General features: G+C 39.9%; 1 protein-coding gene across 4 annotated transcripts in view; it reads left to right on the top strand.

Annotated features, from left to right (window-relative positions):
* Positions 1-23,331, top strand: part of smurf2 (SMAD specific E3 ubiquitin protein ligase 2) — a 218,273-nt gene that overhangs the window by 141,018 nt on the left and 53,924 nt on the right. For all 4 annotated transcript variants that reach the window (XM_078571231.1, XM_078571230.1, XM_078571229.1 and 1 more), the window contains 5 exons: positions 3,186-3,319; positions 6,506-6,571; positions 7,316-7,400; positions 11,727-11,810; positions 16,923-17,125. In XM_078571231.1, coding sequence (XP_078427357.1) covers positions 3,186-3,319; positions 6,506-6,571; positions 7,316-7,400; positions 11,727-11,810; positions 16,923-17,125 — 572 coding nt within the window. The remainder of the gene's footprint in view (positions 1-3,185; positions 3,320-6,505; positions 6,572-7,315; positions 7,401-11,726; positions 11,811-16,922; positions 17,126-23,331) is intronic.

The following is a 23,331-nucleotide window of genomic DNA, read 5'->3' as shown; positions in this document are numbered from 1 at the left end:
CATCTTTTGGATGCCTTCAGGAGATGAGTAGTAACACTTCTTAGTCTGGGGTGTGTCCTTTTGAGACCGTGTGGTAGTTGAATCCAGAGACAAAGTCAGGTGACTCGGCCATCTTTTGCAGCATTTTAACATCCATTTTTAAAAGTAAAGTCAGTTCCAGGAGATTCCAAATTGGTTATAGTTCATGTTTTAAAAGTTATGGGTAGGACATGCCTTTACTGAGCATGACAAGTATATAGATGAGAATGTGAGCCCAGATTTGATGCTAATCTGTTCTTAGTACATGTGTCTCGATGTCAGCTGAGGATAGGATAGAATCAGACTAGGCTGTGATCCTGTCTTTTGTTAAATAGCCAGCATTGCCTGTCATAACCAGAAAGAATGGCCTTTTGGGCACCAGGTAACTGCCACAGTAAGATTTGATGTGAACAAGCAGACGAGGTGGGTAGATTGACAACAAAGTTACAGGTTGTTAGGAGTGACAATGTTCTACTGCACATCTGAGCATTGGTACCACAGCAATGCAAAGCCTTGGTTGAGAGCACTATATACAATCTTGGGTATTTCGAGAGGACTAGAATATAAAAGCAGGGATGTGCTGCTGAGGCTTTATAAGGCTCTGGTCAGACCACATTTAGAATATTGTGAGCAATTTTGGGCCCCGTATCTCAGGAAGGATGTGCTGGCCCTGGAGAGGGTCCAAAGGAGGTTCACGAGAACGATCCCAGGAATGAAACGCTTAACATATGAGGAACGTTTGAGGACCCTGGGTCTATACTCGATGGAGTTTAGAAGGATGAGGGGGGATCTGATTGAAACTTACAGAATACTGAAAGGCCTGGATAAAGTGGACGTGGGGAAGATGTTTCCATTAGTAGGAGAGACTAGGACCCGAGGGCACAGCCTCAGAGTAAAGGGAAGACCTTTTAGAACAGAGATGAGGAGAAACTTCTTTAGCCTGAGAGTGGTGAATCTATGGAATTCATTGCCACAGAAGGCTGTGGAGGCCAGGTCATTGAGTGTATTTAAGACCGAGATAGATAGGTTCTTGATTGGTAAGGGGATCAAAGGTTATGGGGAGAAGGCGGGAGAATGGGGTTGAAAAGCTTATCAGCCATGATTGAATAGCGGAGCAGACTCCGAAATGGCCTAATTTCTGCTCCTATGTCTTATGGTCTTATGGGTACTGTAGAAAGGATATATTGGCCATGAGAGGAATACAGGTCAGACTCACCGGAATATCACCAGGGCTTCAAGGATTAAATTATGAGGAGAGGTTACACAAGTTAGGATTATTTTCCAGCATGGATTTCTTAAGGGAAAATCATGTTTAATTAACTTGGAGTTTTTTGAAGAGGTAACAGAGAGGATTGATGAGAGCAGTGCTGTTGATGTGGTGTACATGGACTCCCAAAAGGCGTTTGATGCAGCACAACAAATTTGTGAGAAAAGTTATAACAAACAGAATAAAAGGGACAGTAGCAATATGGATATAAAATTGGCTGAGCGACGGGAAACCGAGAGTATTGGTTAATGGATGTTTTTCAGGCTGGAGGAAGGTTGTAGCAAAGTTCCTCAGGGGTCGATATTGGGACCCTTGCTTTTCCTGATATATATTAATGATTTAGAGCTTGCTTTTCCTGATATATATTAATGATTTAGAGCTTGGTGTACAGGGAGCAATTTAAACAATTGCGGACGATACGAAACTTGGAAGGATTGTAAACTGTGTGGGAGACAGTGTAGAATTTCAAAAGGACATAGACAAGTTGGTGGAATGGGTGTATAGGTGGCAGATGAAGTCCAATGCGGAGAAATGAGGTGATACATGTTGGTAGGAAGAACATGGAGAGTCAGTATAAAATATAGGGTACTATTCTAAAGGGGTGCATGAACAGAGGGACCTGGGTGTATATGTGCAAAAGTCATTAAAGGTGGCAGGACAGTTTGAGAGAGCAGTCAATAAAGCATACAGTAGGCTTTGTTAACAGGGGCATAGAGTACAACAGCAAGGAGGTTGTATTGAACTTATATAAGGCATTAGTTCAGCCTCAGCTGGAGCACTGCTTCCAGTCCTGGGTTCTGCATTTTGGGAAGGATGTGAAGACATTGGAGAGAGTGCAGAAGAGGTTTGCGAGAATGGTTCCAGGGATGAGAAACTTTAGTTATGAAGAAAGATTAGAGAAGTTGGTACTATTCTCCTTGGAAAGGAGAGGGCTAAGAGAAGAATTAATAGACACATTCAAAATCATGAGGGGCTGGACAGAGTAGACAGGGGAAACTGTTCCCACTTGTGAAAGGATTGAGAATGAGAGGGGACAGATTTAAAGTAATTGGCAAAAGAATCAACAGTGATAGGAGAAAAAAACTTCTTCACAAGCAAATGGTTCTGACCTGGAATGCACTTCCTTGAGAGTGTGGCAGAGGCAGGTTCAATTGAGGCATTTAGATGATTATTTTAAAAGAAACAATCTGCAGGGTTGTGGGGAGAAAGCAGGAGAATGGCACTAAATGAAATGCTCAGGGTCTGTGCAGACATGATGGGCTGAATGGTTGCCTTTTGCACTGTAACAATTCTGTGATTCTGTTCTCTGAAGGTTATGGGGTGATTTGATTGAGGTGTAAGGATTTAGAAAGGAATTATTATTAAGAAGATAGATACTTTTCATTGGTTAGTTTAGGACAAGAAAGCATAACTGTAAAATCAGAGCCAGGCCATTCAGGAGAGAAGTTAGGTAACACTTCACAAAATGTGTGATAGAAATGTGAAACGCTCTTCTACAAAAAGCAATAGGTGCTAGCTCAATTGATAAGTTTAAATTTGAGACAGATTTTTGCTAGCTGATGATATTAAGGGAAGTGGAGTTAAGACAGGCGGATATGGATATCAAGTTAGGATACAGGTCAGTCATGCCCTCATTGATTGGCAAAATAAAATCGAAAGCCTGAATGGCCTACTGTTGTATCTGTGTTCCTTTAGAGGGCTGGTGTAGCGTTATCTGCCTGCTGTCTTGGGTAGTTTGTAGTATAGAGGGAAACTAAAAGTTGAAAAAAAGATAAAAGTAAGATGTAATAGGAGTCATTTGTTTGCTTTTCTTTTGAAGTCAACTTGATTGTTATATATCAATGTAACAATAAGTAAAACATGGTTGATCTAATTCTCGTACCTCTTGTATTGTTTCCAGATATATTGGGAGATCCGATTCTATAACAATCAGCGTTTGGAATCACAAGAAGATTCACAAAAAACAGGGCGCAGGCTTCCTTGGCTGTGTACGACTCCTTTCCAATGCCATCAATCGCCTTAAAGATACTGGTTGTGAGTATAAACAGTTTAAAGCCTAAGAACAAATTTGATAGTGATCTAGGCCATCAGTGTCATATCTTTCAAATGTCCCGTTTTAATTGGAACACCATTATCATTCTGAAAAACAACGGCAAACTGATTTTCTGCTTACGTAGAACCCTGTGTTCGCGCACAAACGTTGACCTGAATGTCACCCTTGCAGCACATTGCAGGTTGAGAGGCATGAATAATGTGAAATATTTGCTTATCTGGCACTTTCAGATTGTTTATTGACTTAGATTTGCTGTGCCCAATTGAAATATAAAGTATTTTTTTAAAGAAAGTACATTATTTGAGTACTAATGTCCAGCAAGAATGAATGGAAGGAAATGGATTTAGTTCTTCCTTGCCAAATTGTGCTGTGGCGGTGTCAAATGGCATCTAACGACCTCCCCTCCCATATTTGGTAGGTTGCTGCTGTTGTTTTCCAGAGGCTTTTACCTTCTGTCACAGCTGTGTGGCCTAGTAAGACTAAAGGGGACTGGGGGGAAGTGCATGGATTCATACTGTTAAATTTCAAAATTGAATTTAGATTGATCAATCTGTACTCTTCTAATCCCCTCTTCCATCTGTCTTCAAGGTTCCAAAATGTTAACTTGTTAATATGGTGCCATAACCAATAATTTACCCTACACTTGTTCTCCCCTTTGTTTCCATTCACCCCCCTCCATTTTTTTTTGCTGAAGTAGAGATTGATGACATTCTGGCGTTATTATCAAATATTTGTGAAGAACTTGTCAAAAGATTAATTTTAATTGCAAGGAGTGAGGGCAATTTTGTATTTAAGAGCACGCATTGTTCAAAGCAATGCTCTGAGTTACTCACTGGGAAATGTGGAAGTAGCCTTGCAGCTGAGGGTGGGGTGGTCCTTTCTGTGACATTTTTTTTGTCCGCTTCCTTCCTACTATCCTATGATAGCCCAGTGAGGTACATCCCATCATTCCTGCACAATATTGCACCAATATATTCCACCACCCTGCTGTGACATGTTTTGTATATTTTGTTAATTTCTTCCTTTCTCTTTTTTCCCTATTAAGTTATGTTTCCATTCTTAATATATTGCAGTGTAGTTTTCATTTAACAAAAGATTCAGATTTTCAATCACAGCCTGTGAAATCATATAAAAGTAAATTTAATTGTAGTTATGCACTTGACATAATCACTGAAGTTCAAAGGAGCTGTTGCATTAAGTTATAAATTAGCTCCTGATAGAGTCCACAGAATGCTTAATACTAAGTTCTTAATGTAAGGTGTCATTCATGGCTCAATGGGGAGCACCCTCACCCCTGGATCAGTAGGCTGTGGGTTCATGAAGTGCATTCTTGGCTGACATTGCAGTGTAGTGCTGAAGGACTGCTGTACTGACTATAGGTGGATATAAAAATTCCATGCCACTATTTTTGAAGAAAGTGTCCTGGCCAATGTTTATCTCTCAATAGATACTTAAAAAAAACATATTATCTGATCAGTATTGCAATACTGTTTGTGGGGCCTTGCTGTGTGTAAATTGCCTGCCTCACTTCCTGCATTACAACAATGACTACGCTTCAAAAGTGTATGATTGTTTGTAAAGTGTTTGGGACCTTTAAGATTGAGAAAGACACTATATAAATGCAAGGTATATTTTTGTTTTCAACATTCAACACCCATGTGATCAGGATAATGAAACAAACTGGCACCTATTGTCAGAAAGTTAACCAGCTGTTTCTCTCTTCCTCATTTTGCTATTGTGGTATATTGCCTTCATATATACTACTTTCTGCTATCAAGTTTCAATTTTAATTCAGATTAATGGGATGTCGAACTTAATCTAATGCATATGGAGTCACAGCACTTGCTGTCACTCGTAGGATCATAGAGGAGTATAGCACAGTATAGCTATTTGACCCATTGAGTCTGTGCTGGCTCTTTTGAAGAGCAATCGGTTATTCCTATTTCTTTGCTCTTTCGCTATATCATACATTTTTCTCCTTCAGCTACTTATCTAGTTTCCTTTGGAAGGCTACCTTTGAATCTGCATACACCATCCTATTAGACAGGGCATTTGAAATCCTAGCCACTCATAGCAAAATTAAGTTTTTCCTCATATTGCCTCTGGTTCTTTTGCCAGCCCCTTTTGATCTGTGCCTCCTGGTTATTGGTCCTCAAGCCCTTGGAAACAATTTATCTTTCTTACTGTGTCTAAACCCTTCATGATTCCAAACAACCTTCATCAAATCCCCTCTGCACTAAGAAAAGTAACCCCAGCTTCTCCAATCTATCAACATAATTGATCCCTCGTCCATTGAACCATTCTAGTAAATCTCTCTCAGCCCTCCTCCAGAACCTTCAAGTTCTTAAAGTGTGGTGACTAGAATTTATAGGCTCCCCTTTAAATTTGATTAATCATCTCATTCAGAGAAAGCATTTAAATCGTTGGCGTGGGTAAAATCCTTAGTACATGGGGGTGTTCAAGACAAGATAGCATAAGACAGCACAGAGGTCTCATTAAATATAGGTCATTCATTATAGCTAGTGGTACTGTTTGTTGGATTTTAAACAGAATACTATATTTATCCTATGTAACATGGTGATCAAGTGCGGTTTTGTTACTGAGCAATTACAATGTGTGCCAGTTGTTTAAGAATGGGAGGTGGATAAAATTCTTAAGGGTTTTGACAGGGTAGATGCTTGGAGGATGCTTTCCCTCCTAACTGAGTCTAGAACCAGTAGTTACAGCCTCAGAATAATCGGTTGGCTATTTAGGACTGAGATAAGATTTGTTTTTTCAATCAAAGGATTGTGAATCTTTAAAATTCTCTACCACAGAGGGCTGTGGATGCTCAGTCTTTGAGTGTGTTTGAAACAGATAAATAGATTTTTTTTCAATAGTCAGGGAATCAAGGATATAAGGATAGTGTGGGAAAGTGGAGTTGAGGTAGAAGACCAGCCATGATATTGAATGGCGGAGCAGGCTCAAAGAGCCGTATGTCGTACTCTTGCTCCTATTTCTTGTGTTCAGTATGCTCGCCTCTCTTCTGTTACAAGTCATCCTACTGTAAACAACCATAATGTGTATTGTTAACTTTGACAAAAAAGCTTAATTTGGAGTCTGAATCTCATGAAACTGCTGAATATTTCTAAGAGAAAGCAGATAATGAAACTTGTCATTTTCCACAGACCAGAGACTGGATCTATGCAAACTGAGCCCTAATGACAATGATACAGTAAGGGGGCAAATAGTAGGTATGTATGAAACATTTTCTTCTGAAGCCAGAAAAGCAGTTGTTGGAATATGTAGCAATGAAATAAAATTACCTGCGTAATTTTATTATAACACTTCTGTCTTATGATGTTGAGTCACAGAATTGATATTTGTGCATGTGATCACCAGGCAGTGATCTTTTGGTCTCACTTAGTGAAAGGAAACATTCAATAGGCAAAGGGAAAATTATTTCCTGCAGATGCAAATAAATCTGAGGGCAAATCAGTGTGGAATGCTTGGGAATAATTAAAATTGGTACAAAGGCTGAAAACAGGGCATTTACCAGGAGAATGCAGAACAAGAGGGAATATTATTAAAATTAGACCATTTAGAAGCAAAATTGAGAAGTATTTTTAACACTGAGGATTTGGAACATTTTCCCCAAAAAACTGGATTCTGGGCCAGTTGAAATTTTCAAGAATTGGATTGATTTTTGTTAGGTTGGGAAATGAAGGGATATGGAACAAAGGCAAGACAATGCTGTTGAGGTACAGATTAGCCATAATCTAGTTGAATGGCAAAACATGCTCAAAGGGCTGAAAGGTCTATTGTTCTTATGTTCTTCTTGATTTGAAGTATGGCATTTGACATGGGGAAACCAGAAGAAGATAAAATATCTGTTTGTTATGTATTGAATGCATTTATCTAATTTTTGTGCTTCTAAGAAAGAAGAAAATATACAAAAATTAATTGACTGAGCTGAATTCTTATTTATCTATTGACAGTAAGCCTTCAGTCTAGAGATCGGATAGGCAGTGGAGGTCCTGTGGTGGATTGCAGTCGTTTGTTTGATAATGACTTGCCAGACGGGTAAGTCATTTGACTGATAATATGGGTGTTTGAGAAATTGAAGCAACCATAAAATATTGCAACTTGCCTTTGGTAAATAAGCAGCTGCTTGCAAAAATACGAAAAATAGAACTATTTTGTGATTTAGGATTTGGTGTTTAATTAACCTGATATCGCTAAAACAAGAATACTTTCACTTGCATTAGTTTGGCTTTCATTGATTTGTCATTATTCTACATAATTTTTCAAGAAGGTCCTTCTTTAATTTTGCACTGACAGAAAAGATTTCAGTTTACAGTGCAAAGCAAATTTTTGAACTCGGGGTGGAATAAAAAAAAGTTTTTAAGCCAAACTTTTCTTTTTTTTGTATTTCTCTCTCCCTACTTTAATAGTGTATGCTCATTAATAACAAACTTATTGATTAAAACTTTGTGCCAAAGCTTCATATAATTATAAATATAAACCAAAAATACTGTGAACACTCAGCAGGTTAGGCAACTTTTGTGAAGAGAGGAAGGAAGAGTTAACGTTTCAAATCAATGACCTTTACTCAGATTAGAAACATTAACCGTACCACCTACTTCTATAGATGCTGCTTGACTGAGTGTTTAAAAGATTTCCTGTTTTTATTTCAGATTTCCAGAATCTGCAGTGTATTTGGTTTTTGTTTCCCATAGTTAGGTTTTGTAAGTAACTGCACACTCATTTGTGAGCTTCTTAAACACTTATTTGTATTCTTGGTCTTGGCATCCATGGCATCCTTTTGTACATTTCCCTTGAAGTTCTACCGCAGTGAAAACCTGAACTTTGGTAATGGATTTGGGGGGAAAAAAATCTCAAAAAATTTCTGCTCACTGTGTTGAAGCAAACCAATAGTTTTGAGGCACTGGGCATGGTAATGAGAGAATACTGGTATACAAAGCCACTATTTGTATTTTTTAAAAAGCTGCTTTCATTGGTCAATTAAGCTGAAGCTTTGTCAACATGAATTTGTCTGCAGGGCCACAATGGGATATCGGAAATAATTTGACTTTATTCAGCCCTAAAGGTTGAAGTTGATTGTGTTTTTGCATGTTATGAATTAAATTACTTTTTTTCTTTATGGTAATGCTCCCCTTTAAGCTATCCTATTTCACGGAAGTGTATGATCTCAATCGTATAAAATTATTGGAGAGCTTGAGAGGGTAAATGCTGAGCGACTCTTTCCTCTGGTTAGAGCAAAGGAAAGAGGATGAGAATATCAGAAATAAGAACAGAAGAAGGCCGTAAGGCTCACTGAGCCTGCTCTGCTATTCAGTAAGCTGAATATCTACATCAATTCCACTTCCTCAGCCTTTACCAATTTGCATGGGTCATAGTCCAGGATAAGAATGCTTAATCGATGAGCATATTCAAAACTGAGATTGATAGATTTTTGGGCAGAGGCAATCATGGGATATAGGGATCGGGCTGGAAAATGGAGTTGATGTGAAAGTTCAACCATGTTCTTAGTTAATGGTAGAGCAGGCTTGAAGGGCCATATGGTCTACTTCTCCTATCAGTTATATTCTGATCTTCCCTTTGCTGATTGGTTTCCCTGTGCTATGTACCAATCATATCTGTTAGGGTACTCTTCCTTATGTGCCAAAAGTGTGAGAGAGTACCCTGGACATGACCTTTCCTCAGTTTTTTTGTTCAGGCTATGCCTGACATTTATTTATTTCCACTTGTTGATGCTGGAAAGATTGTAACTTTAATAACATGGACATGCACCCATGCCCCACTGTACTGTGATTCCTTGCGTCTTTTCTGCGAAACCAATAAAATAGTAACATCTTTCAATTATTAAAATAAAAAATTTGGAAACTATTTTACATAAATGTCATCTAAATCATGTGATTTCAGTATTCATTTCATGTAGTGATATAATTGCAAAGAATCCTCTGGATCTAAGACCACGATCTTTGAGATATGAACTATTAACCGAACTGAAAATTTTGTTGTAATGAAGCTGATTGTAATTTGTTCCAAATACTGCTTCTTGCACTTTCTTCCAGTTCACACTACCGGATATAGTGAATGATGATCAAATTAGAAAGTGGACCCTTTGTCACGATACATATGAGGAATGAGAAATTTGTACTTGGCTGATTGGCGCATTCATCTTGAATCAAGACCACTGGATCAGTGTCCTAGACATTAATTTGCCTCCCAATCCTCAACTTCAATCCAATTTAACCATAATTTCAATTAGAATTCCATTTCGAACCCAATTTTATCCTAGCCTTATCCTGTAATCTTCAAATTTTTGTTGCAATAGAAACTTGCCCATCTCTTTTAATGAATTATAACTATTATTGTTGTTACACTAGTATTTCTCTTACCCAATCTATAAGCCAGGATGAAAATTTCTCACCTAACTAGTTTACCTATGCACCTTGCTTGGTATATGTCACAACACAAAAGAACAGTTTGCAGACAGCACTGAAGATGATGGGTTAGTTGCTTTATTCTTGTGCTGAGAAAATATTGGCATTGGTGTGTTCTGCTTCAAAATTAGCCCAGAGCCCACAGTAGCTGGTGTTAACTTTTGTTCTAATTTTATGCTTCAATTAAGTTTTGGTTGAGCTTACTTTGAAGGCTAGGCTTATCCAGGAGCAGTATTGATCCTTGACTTATGCCGAGTGGAATGAAATTCCAGGTAAACTTCTAGTTGGAATTCAAATTATCCACATTGCTGACCTGTTAACATATGTAGAATTCATGTATTATTTCTGATCATCACTAGATATCTCTGGTGGGTGTTGTTGGTGCGTATAATAATGAATATAATTATGTCAGGTGGCATCTTTTGCAAGACATAATTAATGCGCTCATTTTTTTTCTTGATCTGACACCGTGACTCCATTATTAGACTGTGCGTCTAAATGGATTGGTGATCTTATAATTCTGAGCTTAGAAAGGAATAATAGCCTAAGGGGATTGACAGAAACCACAACTATGCATGGATCAAGTGAGTTTAAATAGCATGTTCTGGAATTTGAATTGAATAAGTCTAAAAATTCAACTATCTGTGAATATGCACAACTAAAATACAAACGGCATAACTGTAGGATTAGATTCTTTGAATAGTCAATGCTTCCAGCTAGATGTGCCCCTCACTGTTTTGAGGAAGAAAGCAAATTTGCTATTTGCTTTCCTTGGACCTAATCAAAATCTCAGCACTCATTGCTGGCAGTTGACCTGAAAGGAGGCTGCTGCTAATGATAAGAAGCAGACAGACTCCAAGGAGATCCTTTTCGCTAACGTCACTAGAACGCATCTGCTTCACCATTGTACGAAGGAAATGTAGAAATATTGAGGCTCCATAGAACATGTCAGTGTGAAAATAATTTTAAAACAAATCATGAAAAATAAAGAAACAGCTTCCTACATGTAAAACAAAAATGCACAAGTCCTTAGCTGGCGTGTACTCATTTAAAGGAGAGGTTTCATCATCTAATTCCTTTTAGAAATCAAATAGCTTCTAATTATTTTTATTTCACTAAGCTTCAGATTGCCTCTAGATCAAGGCTTTTGGTGATTCAGAGGACCTTCCTAGCCTAATCTTTAATATTCCTTATTTAAACAGTGTCCAAATTGGGTTTTTGAACCCTGACAATCCAGCCTTTAAAGCCCAGGAAACTTGATCACACCTTTTGCTGATATTTCTTACTCACTGGATTTGTTTTTCAAATTTTGTGTCCCTTGTTATTTGCCAAGGACAGTTCTTAACATTGTTGTCTTAGCGGCATGAGTTCCAAATGAGATCAACAAGGGCTGTTGATGCTCCCAGCATGAGATGCACACAAACTAAGGAAAGGTGGATTTAAATCTGATATTGGGCTTTGAACTACAAATGGAAACATTGATTTAAATTTTCCTTCCCTGAGATTTGGCGCTTGTCAGTGTAGTCAGATCATCTATTTTGGTGGTGTTGGATATCTCCCTGTTCTTTGAATAGTTGTATGGGGTATTTTACATCCACTGAAACTTGCAGGCACAATCTATATTTTGATGTCCAATCCACAAAAGTTTATCATGGACAATGCAATCCCCTTCAGTTTTGCATTGGTGTCGTATAGATTGTGCTTGTCCTGGAATGAGGCTTGAACCTACATACTTCTGACTCGAGATAATGTGATTTATAATCAGTCCACCTGACCAGGCTACATTCTGGCAACTAATGAGTTTGTAACTAAGTTTTGGAATGCATTTCTTGATAACCGTTTCTTAGTATTGAATTGTTTCCTATATTGGTTTTGGACACATTCCTATCCCTGTTTCCAGGAAATGTCACTTACTACTCTCTTTGTTTCGGTTGACTAGTTGGGAAGAACGAAGAACTGCCTCAGGTCGGATACAGTATCTAAACCACATCACACGAACGACTCAGTGGGAGAGGCCTACTCGGTAAGCCCAGAATAGTAGCAATCACTTTCCGCTGCTGTTGAATCTGAGGCCTGTCTGTCCCTGGTTAATATGTTTCTAAAGCTGCATTGACTATTTAAACATGATTATTGAAGGAAAGTGGCAACTGCTTGATGGGGCGTGAAAGTGGAACGCACGTTTTGTTTTTAATATCCTTCCTTTCATGTATTCCTCCTTTCCTTGGAAAGAATATGCATCCTTCCATGTGTTGCCTTCCTGCATCACTCAGCACCTCTTTGCTTTTCACTTTTCATAATTTGTTTTTTCAGAATTTCAACCATTCTAAATTTAAATGATTTGTTTAAAGCTTCTCCACTACAACTGTTTAATGCCCTTGCTCCACAGTGTACTTGTAAGGATGGCACTCTGCTTTGTTTGAACTATGGTATGAATAAAATCTTTAATTAAAATGTCTGTAATTGGATCTGTTGTTGTGCAAGGAAGTGAATAGGAAATTAAAATCCTTTAAATGTAATGGATAAGTGATTAACCTACAGAAAGCACTGTCCAGTGTTCTATAATGTAATTCTTTGTAAAGGATAAGTACTAAACAATGGACAGAAATCAATATAGTATATGTTTTTGCAGTTTGTTTCCTAGTGACTTACCTATTTTGACCATACACAAATCTAGTCACCCTGCATTAGTAAGTTTGCAGGCCCCCACCATGCTTTCGAAACATACAATAATAAAACTGTTCCATCACTGCAATTAGTGCAATAATCCCTATACAACTAAAATACAAAATATGACATTAAAAAAAAAAGTTTAACAGAGTGACAGTGACAGCAAATTATGGCAGGCAAATGGACTCGTGTTTTGCTATTTACGTACATAAGAAAAGCTTTAAACCTTGATTGAAATGAAATGAAACCTTTTGAAAAATAAAGATGCAGCTAAGTGCATTTAACCAGAACACCATTAGTGTGGTGGGTTATATCACTGCACAAGTAATTCAGAGGCCTGGACTAATAATTGATTTGCGCCATAGCAGTTGGACAATTTGAAATCTGGAAATAAAAAGCTGGTGTCAGTAAAAGTGACCATGAAGTTATTGGATTTCCTTACAGATAGGCACTAGGTATCCTCCCCCCCTCTCCCTGCAATCTGTCCTTATTTTTGGTCTAATCGACATACGACTCCAGTCCCATACCAATACGGTTGAATCCTAACTACCCCCTGAATCAGCAAAGTGAACCACTCTATTGTATCAACCCACTACAAAAGAACTTCTGAGCACTTTTTTTGTCCCAACTCTCTCGCATCCTCCATTCCTGAAAGCATTGAGTGATTGAGTTTGACCCCACAGACTGCTTTGCTTGCATCATCCAGAATCTAGCGTTTGATCATTCTTCATGTTTGTGAGTGTTGACCAACTCTTCAACTTTAGAGGGTTGACTTCTCAGTTAAGGCCAATTCTGACCTAATCCTATATCGTGCACCTGCTTTCAGCAGGGTTCACTGGGTCATGGTCAGAAGTGGGATCCCAGGATGATATTCCTTTCCTTTTCAAACTACCCCCAACTCCATCTTCCCCCAGCATAATGGTGCCTGGCTGAGATTTATTTTTCCAGTACTGACTAGAAATCGAACCTGGATTTGTCAGTTATGTGAGTTGATTAGTTGGTTACTTTACCAACGGAGCCAGTAAGAAAGCTTTTGAGCCCAATTTTCTATTAAAATGGGGCATGTTAAATATGATATTTTAAACACATATACGAAAAATTGGCATGTTTATAATGAGAATTCAGGACCTATGTCTCTCCCCATAATAATTAGCTTCAATTTTTGTCCTTAATTGTTGGCTCTTTGTGTAGTTTGAAGTCAATAAACCACATGGTTCCTAATTTTGATTCCTACCTTCCTCCTCCCCTCTCAATATATAATTTACAAAATTGTTTATTATGGCTAAAATTTCTGTGGTAGGTACGCTTCATTGCTGTGAAATTTTGAGCAGAAAACAATTGGAAATTGTAGGGCAGTGGTGCTTTAACATGGAAAATGTAAACTATTCTTCAAACCCCCTTTAAGGGTCAAATTTAATGCCTTTGTTATCATGCATTACGTGCATAGATTTAGAAACAAAAGTTGTGTTGTACAATACAGTTTTTTTTTAAATCTCTGATAAACGAAGAAACCATGACATCACCAGACATTCAGACCACAGTCTCCTTCAAAAATTCCACCATATCTGACTCTTTCCTGCCATGCAACATGACGGATGTGAGTCATGTGAGCATAAGCTGGTCTTTCTATTTCAGTTGCTTCCTTAAAGGCAGGGGGAGGGGCAGCTCTTAGAGTTTCAGCTGATTAACTTGTTTGGTTCGTCTTTAAATAAAGATCATCATTGTTTCACATTGTAACTTGTGAATCTTTTACTAAAATGAATTCATGATCACTGGATATTTATCAGATTTCAACTATTTTCTTTCTTTATTTTTCCTGGCTCAGTGGCTACTTTCATCATGAATGTGGTTTTCAACCACATGAACCTCTAAGGTTCCTATTCAGCACTGAGTTAGTGGATTTCTGGTGGCACGACAGTTAGCATTCTGTAATTGACCTCAATACCCTGGCTACTGACAATGACTTCTGGAAAGTGCAGCTGCGTGGATGTTAGATGAAAGCTGGATCAGACTTGACTGTGACGCTGTCAACAGTTCAAATATCTTGTGATTTTTACAGTGTAGGCTCACAAATCAGGAATGGCTATTTGTCAAGGTGCCAGAAGATATCTCAGTGGTTATGAAACCCTGTGTCCAAGCAACAGTGAGCACCTTCAAAAGGAGGGGAAACTAAGGATGAGGTCCAGGCACCATCAGAGGGCAGGTGGTTAATCTACAGCAAGCTTTCAGTAATGCTACTGTCTAATTGGCTTGTAGACGATGTACCAGAGCAGCTGCAGTTAATGCCCTTTAACTTGGATTTATTTTACCTCCCTGAAATCTTATGAATTGTGCCTCCCGTTGTCATCATGGCTGAGATATGGAACTCAAAATGGGGAACACTTTGAATCACTAACTCAAGACAAAATGCTTTAAAGCTCCAGTAACTACTTTAATTTATATTCTACCTTTGAATGTAATAGAACTTTCTACAGTGCCTCGTTCATATTGGGGAACATGGATCAAGCAGTAGCAGAAGAGTTAGATAAGTTCACCATTGTACCTTAGAAAGAAAGGTTTTGGGGAGGCTCAAAGACAAGCAGGAACACAGGTTTAAGAGGTTTAGGGAGGGAATTCTAGAGTGCAGAGCATCGGTGAATAAAAATTCAGCCACTTCAAGGAGAATTGATGGGCAATGAACAATAGGCCAGAGTCAGAGGACTGCATGAGAGATAGTGTAGAAAGAAGTTTCAGAGGTAGGGAGGGGCAAGACATAGACATTTGTAAATAAGGGAAAGGAATTTACAAATGGTATGTTGAAGAACAGGAAACAGTGGAGGTTGATGAGGCACTTCTGTGAGCCTAGGTGCAAGTGATGGATTTTTTGACTAGTTGGAGTTTGCAAAGGTTGTAGCTTGAGAAGTTAGTGAGGAAAACTTTTGAGTTTTGAGGTAACAATGTCCTATGACTGATAGGAATATGTTGGGTTGAGTTGGGAGTTGGAGAAATCAATTGAAAAACATGGATGGGGATTTCATTGACAGTGAGGTTGAGGTAGGCATCATCTCATTTCAACTAGTTTTTATTCAGGAAAATTCTCTTAATTTGGTTACATTCCTTCTCCTTCTCATCCTGCAAATGTTACATGCTGTTTGTCTAGTCATAAAGCTTCTGTTAACAATGCCAGTCTATAATTATACACCAGAAATTGGCAAAAGTGGTATGTGACAGTTTGCTCTTCACTTCTTTAAAATTCTTTCTTATGAGGAAGCCCATTTGGTGCCTTTTCCAGATAACTCAACTGACACATTAGACCTGAGCAAGGCACTTGAAATTTTGAACTTTATGTACAAATATTTATTGAAAACTCTCTTCGGTTTTTCATTATGGTTAAGATGCTGTAGAATCCAGTTTGTTACACTCTATCTTCACCTTGGCACACTTGGATTTAAGCTTCCTGCTAAATCTTGATTTAATGTGTTAACACTTAAACATGAATTAATTAAGTCTCTAAATACAAACAAAATGTTTATTGGGCATTTCCTTACAAAATTTAGTCTTCAGTATTAGCTTAATAACTGAATTTCGAATTGCAAAGCTTTTAGAGTATGAACGTTTGTTTTTCTATCTGTGCATTTTCAGTTTACCTTGGTACTAACTCTTAAAATACTTGTAAAACATTGTCAAACCCATAGCGACTTAAAACAATAAATACCTATTTTTGCAAATAACATGCCATTCAAAACTTTTTCCTCGTGCTATTCTCTAACCTGTTCCAGGGCCCCTTTTCAATGCTGCCCCTTTGCTTGTATCTAGGAAATGTGTAAGAGTTTTCTCTCCCTTCCAACCGCCATAAGTTGAAGCAGTATCTTTTATTTTTTCTCTCTGCCCCCCCCCCCCGGGCGTGGAAGAGCTCCCATAAATCAGTCTGGTTCCTTATGTTAAATGCTGTAGAGATACACCCGTGTCTTACCATTCCACAGCACGCCATCTATTAAAGTACTATCATTTTAACAGCTTCCTCTGTTCATTTTTTTCTCTTTTTTCCCTTTCGGTGCCCCCAAATATTCAATCCTATCCTCAACCAGGAGGATGCCTGAAATTTCCCAGGTCTTCTCTTTTTCCCTTTAAGCAAAGATTCATCCTTCACTTGCTGTCTTTGTGCCACAATATGATTGACACCTGGAGTGCCCACTGCAGGAAATGGGGTGCACCCATGCCTCACCCCTCTCTTTTGCTACCCATGTTTTTGTGTGGCTACGTGTGTTGGGTGTACGTTTGGTTTTATTATACATTTGCAGGGGGGTGGGACTAAGTGAATTACCCTTGCAGGGAGCTGACATGGACATGACAGACTGAATGGCCACTTTGAGCTGTAACCATTCTATGATTCTATGCTACCTTAGTTTTGACTTTAAAATGACTTTGTACTTAAGTATTTCTATATAAATAATAGTGACACTTTTTTTCTTTCTCCGCCTGGTCATAGGCCGGCCTCTGAATATGCCAGCCCTGGCAGGCCACTGAGTTGCATAGTGGATGAGAATACTCCAATTACACCAGCTAATGGTGCCTCGTGTGGACAGACCCCTGACCCAAGGATGGCAGAGAGAAGAGTGAGATCACAAAGACACAGAAACTACATGAGTCGGACACATTTACATCTCCCGCCTGATCTCCCAGAAGGTTATGGTAAGTCACTTAATTTCTCTTTATAGATAGAAGCCTAACTGATATAATTTTATAGATTGTCACAAGCCTATTTTGCACCATAGGTGATTTTGGCTATTTGAGTATTATAAGCAGGGTTTGCTGTGCACAATATTGGCAGTATATGCAAAAGGCAGTTGTTTCCTGCTAATGACATCTACAAAACGAAAAGGATACTTTGAATAGCTCTTTTCTTGATTGGGATTGGGGTTGATGTGTGTAGAGAGCTAAGAGATTAAAACACAACTTTACATTAATCCTCATCTCTCCAATCACCCATACTGTACCATTTGACAGACTTTTACATTTATGCTGCCCTTGTATTGTCCATGGAGTGATGTTAGATCTTCAACTATTCAATATTTTTCTGCGCTTTTCCTGGACCTTGCTATGTTCAACCAACTTCTCCAATTCTTTTTTTAAAACTCTGCAATTATGATCTGGTGAAGCCTTCCATGTACCTAATCACATTTTGTGGGAAAGGTGTAAGTGAACACCTTTATTCATTCTCTTCCTCCATACCTTCATTCTAAGGTTTACTTTTTTTCGCTCTTTATTTGTCTAATTTTTCTTTTACACTTTCAATTTAACCTATTTCTATCTCACTCTCTTTCACTTTTCTTTTTCTCTTCCTTTTTTTGGTTTGCTGCTTGTTCCCCTTTCACAGTTGATGGGAAAAGCTGCAGGTACGATTGAGGTCTTCTGCAACTAAGGAATTAATGAGTCAGTTTACACAGTTGGGGATTTCCATGCTAATATGGGAGGAAACCTTGTCTACAGAATCAAGGCCTTAAGAAGCTGAGATGAACATCTTTGATATATATTTGTTGAAAACTGCAATTGTCCTTGTTGAAACTGGAAGGGCACAAAAAAAGGAAGTTCATTATGCTTTGAGGAACTGCAAGTGTAGTTAAGGCTAAGTTTCGTAAGGCAGTAAATTTGCTTTGGAAGAAGCCAGTAGGTCATAATGTCATTTTTTAAAAAAATTCATTCTCGGGATGTGGGCTTTGCTGGCTGGGCTAGCATTTATTGCCCATCCCTAGTTGCCCTTGAGAAAGTGATGGTCAGCTGCCTCCTTGAACTGCTGCAGTCTATGTGATGTAGGTACGCCCACAGTGCTGTTAGGAAGAGAGTTCCAGCATTTTGACTCAGCAACAGTGCAGGAACGGCGATGTATTTCTAAGTCGGGATGGTGAATGACTTGGAGGGGAACTTACAGATGGTGGTGTTCCCACCTGGCTGCTGCCCTTGTCCTTCTAGATGGTAGTGGTCATGGGTTTGGAAGGTGCTGTCTAAGGAGCCTTGGTGAATTCCTGCAGTGAATCTTGTAGTTGGTACACACTGCAGCTACTGTGCATCGGTAGTGGAGTGAGTGAATGTTTGAAGATGTGGTGCCAATCACGCGGGCTGCTTTGTCCTGAATGGCGTCAAGCTTCTCGAGTGCTGTGGAAGCTGCACTCATCCAGGTGACTGATGAGTACTTCATCTCACTCCTGACTTGGGCCGTGCAGATTGTGGACAGGTTTTGGGGAGTCAGGAGGTGAGTTACTCGTCGCAGTATTCCTAGCCTCTGACCTGCTCTTGTAGCCACAGTATTTATTTGGCTAGTCCAGTTCAGTTTCTGGTCAATGGTAACCCCAGGATGTTGATCATGGGGGATTCAGTGATGGTAATGATATTGTACGTCAAGGGGCAATGGTTTGATTCTTTGTTGGGGATGGTCATTGCCTGGCACTTGTGTGGCACAAATGTTACTTGCCACTTGTCAGTCCAAGCCTAGATATTGTCCAGGTCTTGCTGCATTTGGACATGGACTGCTTCAGTATCTGAGCAGTCGTGAATGGTGCTGAACATTGTGCAATCATCAGCGAACAACCCCACTTCTAACCTTATGATGAAAGGAAGGTCATTGATGAAGCAGCTGAAGATGGCTGGGCGGAAGACACTACCCTGAGGAACTCCTGCACTGATGTCCTAGAGCCTAAATGACTGACCTCCAACAACCACAACCATCTTCCTTTGTGCTAGGCATGACTCCAACCAGTGGAGGGCTTTCCCCCTGATTCCTATTGACTTGTTTTGCTAGGGCTCCTTGGTGCCACACTCGGTCAAATGTGACCTTGATGTCAAGGGCAGTCACTCTCGTCGCACCTCGAGAGTTCAGCTCTTTTATCCATGTTTGAACCAAGGCTGTAACGAGGTCAGCAGCTGAGTGGCCCTGGCGGAACCAAAACTGGGTGTCAGTGGATAGGTTATTGCTAAGCAAGTGCCGCTTAAAAGCACTGTTGATGACCCCTTCCATTACTTTACTGATGATCGAGAGTAGAGACTGATTGGCTGGGTTGGATTTGTCCCATTTTCTGTGTACAGGACATGCCTGGGCAATTTTCCACTTAGCCGGGTAGATGCCAATGTTGTAGCTGTACTAGAACAGCTTGGCTAGGGGTGCAGCAAGTTCTGGAGCACAAGTCTTCAGTACTATTGCTGGAATATTGTCAGGGTCCATAGCCTTTGCACTATCCAGTTCCTTTAGATGTTTCTTGATATCACATGAAGTGAATTGGCTGAAAACTGGCATCTGTGATGCTGGGGATCTCTGGAGGAGGCCAAGATGGATCGTGCACTTGGCATTTCTGGCTGAAGATTGTAGCAAATGCTTCAGTCTTATCTTTTGCACTGATGTGCTGGGCTCCCCCATCATTGAGGATGGGGATATTTGTGGAGCCTCCTCCTTCAGTGAGTTGTTTAATTGTCTACCACCATTCATGACTGGATGTGGCAGGACTGCAGAGGTTAGATCTGATCCGTTGGTTGTGGGATCACTTAGCTCTGTCTATCACTTTTTACTTATGCTGTTTGGCATGCAAGTAGTCCTGTGTTATAGCTTCACCAGGTTGACACCTCGTTTTTAGGTATGCCTGGTGCTGCTCCTGGCATGCCCTCCTGCACTCTTCATTGAACCAGGGCTGATTCTCTGGCTTGATGTAATGGTAGAATGGGAGATATGCCAGGCCATGAGGTTACAGGTTGTGTTAGAGTACAATTCTGCTGCTGCTGATGGCCACAGCGCCACATGGATGCCCAGTCTTGAGCTGCTAGATCTGTTTGAAATCTATCCCATTTAGCACGGTGGTAGAACTACAACACGATGGAGGGTATTCTCAATGTGAAGGCAGGACTTCGTCTCCACAATGACTGTGCGGTGGTCACTCCCACCGATACTGTCATTAAAGACGCATCTGCGGCAAGTAGGTTGGTGAGGATGAGGTCAAGTATGTTTTTCCATCTCGTTGGTTCCCTCACCATCTGCCACAGACCCAGACTAGCAGTTATGTCCATTAGGACTCGGCCAGCTCGGTCAGTAGTGGTGCTACCGAGCCACTCTTAGTGATGCACAGTGAAGTCCCCCAACCAGAGTACATTCTGTGCCTTTGCCACCCTCGGTGCTTCCTCCTAGTGGTGTTCAGCATGGAGGAGCACTGATTCATCAGCTGAGGGAGGGCAGTACGTGGTAACCAGGAGGAGATTTCATTGCCCATGTTTGACCTGATGCCATGAGACTTCATGGGATTCGGAGTCGATGCTGAGGACTCCCAGGGCAACTCCTCCCTAAACTATTTGGTAAACTATTAAAATAATTTACCAAAATAAACAAACTTAGCGTCTAAATTATTTTTTTGTGTGAGCCAATTAGGTTCATGCTGTGGAATCCTTTGACATATGTAAAAGTTTAAATCAATGTTTGCATTAAATATTAAAAATCCTGGGGCCACCAATACTGAAATATCTTGGTTTAAAGATTTGATTTGTCTGCCAAAACTTCTGGCCATTGAAATTCAAAGAACAAAATAAAACAGAAAATGCTCAGGACTCAGATGAAAAGTCATCGACTAGAAACATTAGTTCTGTTTCTCTCACCACAGATGCTGCCAAACCTGCTGAGTATTTCCAGCATTTTCTGTTTGTCTTTCAGATTTTCAGCATCCCCAATATTTTGCTGTTTAAATTCAAACGACAGTTGAACTGTTAGGGCTTCACAGGGTTATAACACCCACACATGTACTGTTATTTGAATTCTCCAGCCCAGATCTCATTTTTATTGCTGTTGCTCAGCACCATTGCTGCAAGAGTTCAAGGAGAAAGTCCACCACCACCTCAGGGCAGCTAGGGATGGGCAGTAAATGCAGTCATGCCAGCCCTGCCTGTATCCTAACTATTTTAAATAGATTGGTTGTTGGGATAGAGCAGCAAACTCTTGCTTGCTGTGAACTGCTGCATAGCCAATATTCTTTAAAATTTGGGTTGAGAGGGTGTTAAGAATAAAAATTAACTTGTCAAGTTACAGCAGCCGTGTTATACTGGCCTGTTAGAAAAAACACCTGTAACCTTTACACCATGTTGCAAATATGAAGTTTATAAGAGTATGTTTTGCGACTGTCTTTAATTTAGGATAAAATGAAGGGGAACATGTGACCTGTTCTGAAGTTTGCCAAACAACAGGCTTGGGTAGTGTGGTTATTAAAGATTAAGAGAAGGCCGGGTTGTTTTGCTGGAAAGCAGATGTAAGGTGTTCACATTCAGGGACAATGGCAGCAGCATCTCTGTTTATAGTGGTTAGACTGCTAATCTCCAAAGTCCTGGGAAGGTATTGAGAATGTTGGGTTGCAAATGGTTATGCTTTAAACGGTTAATTTATTTCCAAGAGGAAAGGGAGTTGTGGTCTCAAGAATCACTAATCAGCATTTATACAAGGTCCATCGTGTTCACGTTACCATGAAGATGGACTTTGGGAGAGGAGAGTCCTTGAGAAACCATTGAGAGATTGAGTTGCAAGCTTCCCTAAAAACATTCTTGAAACACTCAGGCATGGTTAGTCTGCCACAGGCCACGAGTCTCTGGTTCACTGCACAGGAATTCAGGGGGAAACTCAGGCTCTGATTGAAAAGACCAAATTTGTGAGGATTTGAAACGAGGCTGGAAGATTTGCATAGCTTGCGCTAGAGGGTGAATTCCCAAGAAAAACCCTCACCTTGAAAGACCATTCTGAGGTTTAAGAGTTACCAGGCTAGGAAAGGAAAGGAATGTAAGTAAACCCTCGGGAGCGAAGAATCACTTTGGGCTGGTTCCAGGAAAATTAAATGACTGCTTAAAGGATCGAGTAAAATGTACCTGTGAATTGGGTTTTTTGGTCATATTAAAAGTGAAAGGAGAAAGTTCTGTTCTGTAGTTTAAAGTAAAGTTGCCTCCGACAATAGCGTTTGGTCAATAATGCTTTTAGTCTGTGTTATGATCTCCATAGAGATCTATAATGTTTAAAAAGAAATTTGAACTTCCAGTTAATAACTGAAAAGGATTACACAACAAGATTTCATGCCTAAAAGCACTATTGACTACACACTATTTTCTTTTTGAAAGCAACTTGTACTTTAAACTACAGGAAGGAAACCTTTTATATTTATCACACATTTCACTCTCCACAACCACAATCCTTATAGCAAGCAGTCTACAGTTGCTTCCAGCTTCCAATGGCTTTACGTTTCTCCATTTTGCCAAGTTGTAACTTTGAGTGACCACCACCAGCTGGAGAGATGGTGCAGGAGGGAGGGCTTTCGATTTCTGAAACATTGGGACCTTTTCTGGGGGCAGTGGGACCTGTACAAGGTGGACGGGTTGCACCTGAACCGGAATGGGACCAACATCCTTGCGGGGAGGTTTGCTAGTGCTGTTGGGGAGGGTTTAAACTAACTTGGCAGGGGGATGGGATCCTGAGAGGAGGTTCAGCAGGGGGAGATGCACAGCCAAAATTAGGAGAGAGAGCAAGTGTGTCTGGAAGGCATAGAAATTATAGGCCAGTTAAGGCACAAGGGAGCTTGGCAAGGTTGGGTGGTATTTATTTTAATGCAAGGAGTCTGACGAATAAGGCAGATGAGTTGAGAGCACAAATTAACACATGGAATTACGATGTCATTGCTGTCACAGAGACATGGTTGAGAGAGGGGCAGGATTGGCAGCTCAATATTCCAGGATGTAGGGTCTTCAGGCGAGACAGGGAATGAGGTAAAAGAGGAGGGGGCATCGCAACATTGATCAAGGAATCAATTACAGTAGTAAGGAGGGATGACATCTTAGCAGGCTCCTCAAATGAAGCTATATGGGTAGAACTAAAAAACAAAAAAAGAGCAATTGCA

This window comes from Cetorhinus maximus, chromosome 24 (assembly GCF_964194155.1).
Source record: "Cetorhinus maximus chromosome 24, sCetMax3.hap1.1, whole genome shotgun sequence".
Lineage (NCBI taxonomy): Eukaryota > Metazoa > Chordata > Chondrichthyes > Lamniformes > Cetorhinidae > Cetorhinus > Cetorhinus maximus.
The sequence above is the reverse complement of the archived record's forward strand: the minus strand, read 5'-3'. Positions and strand labels throughout refer to the sequence as shown.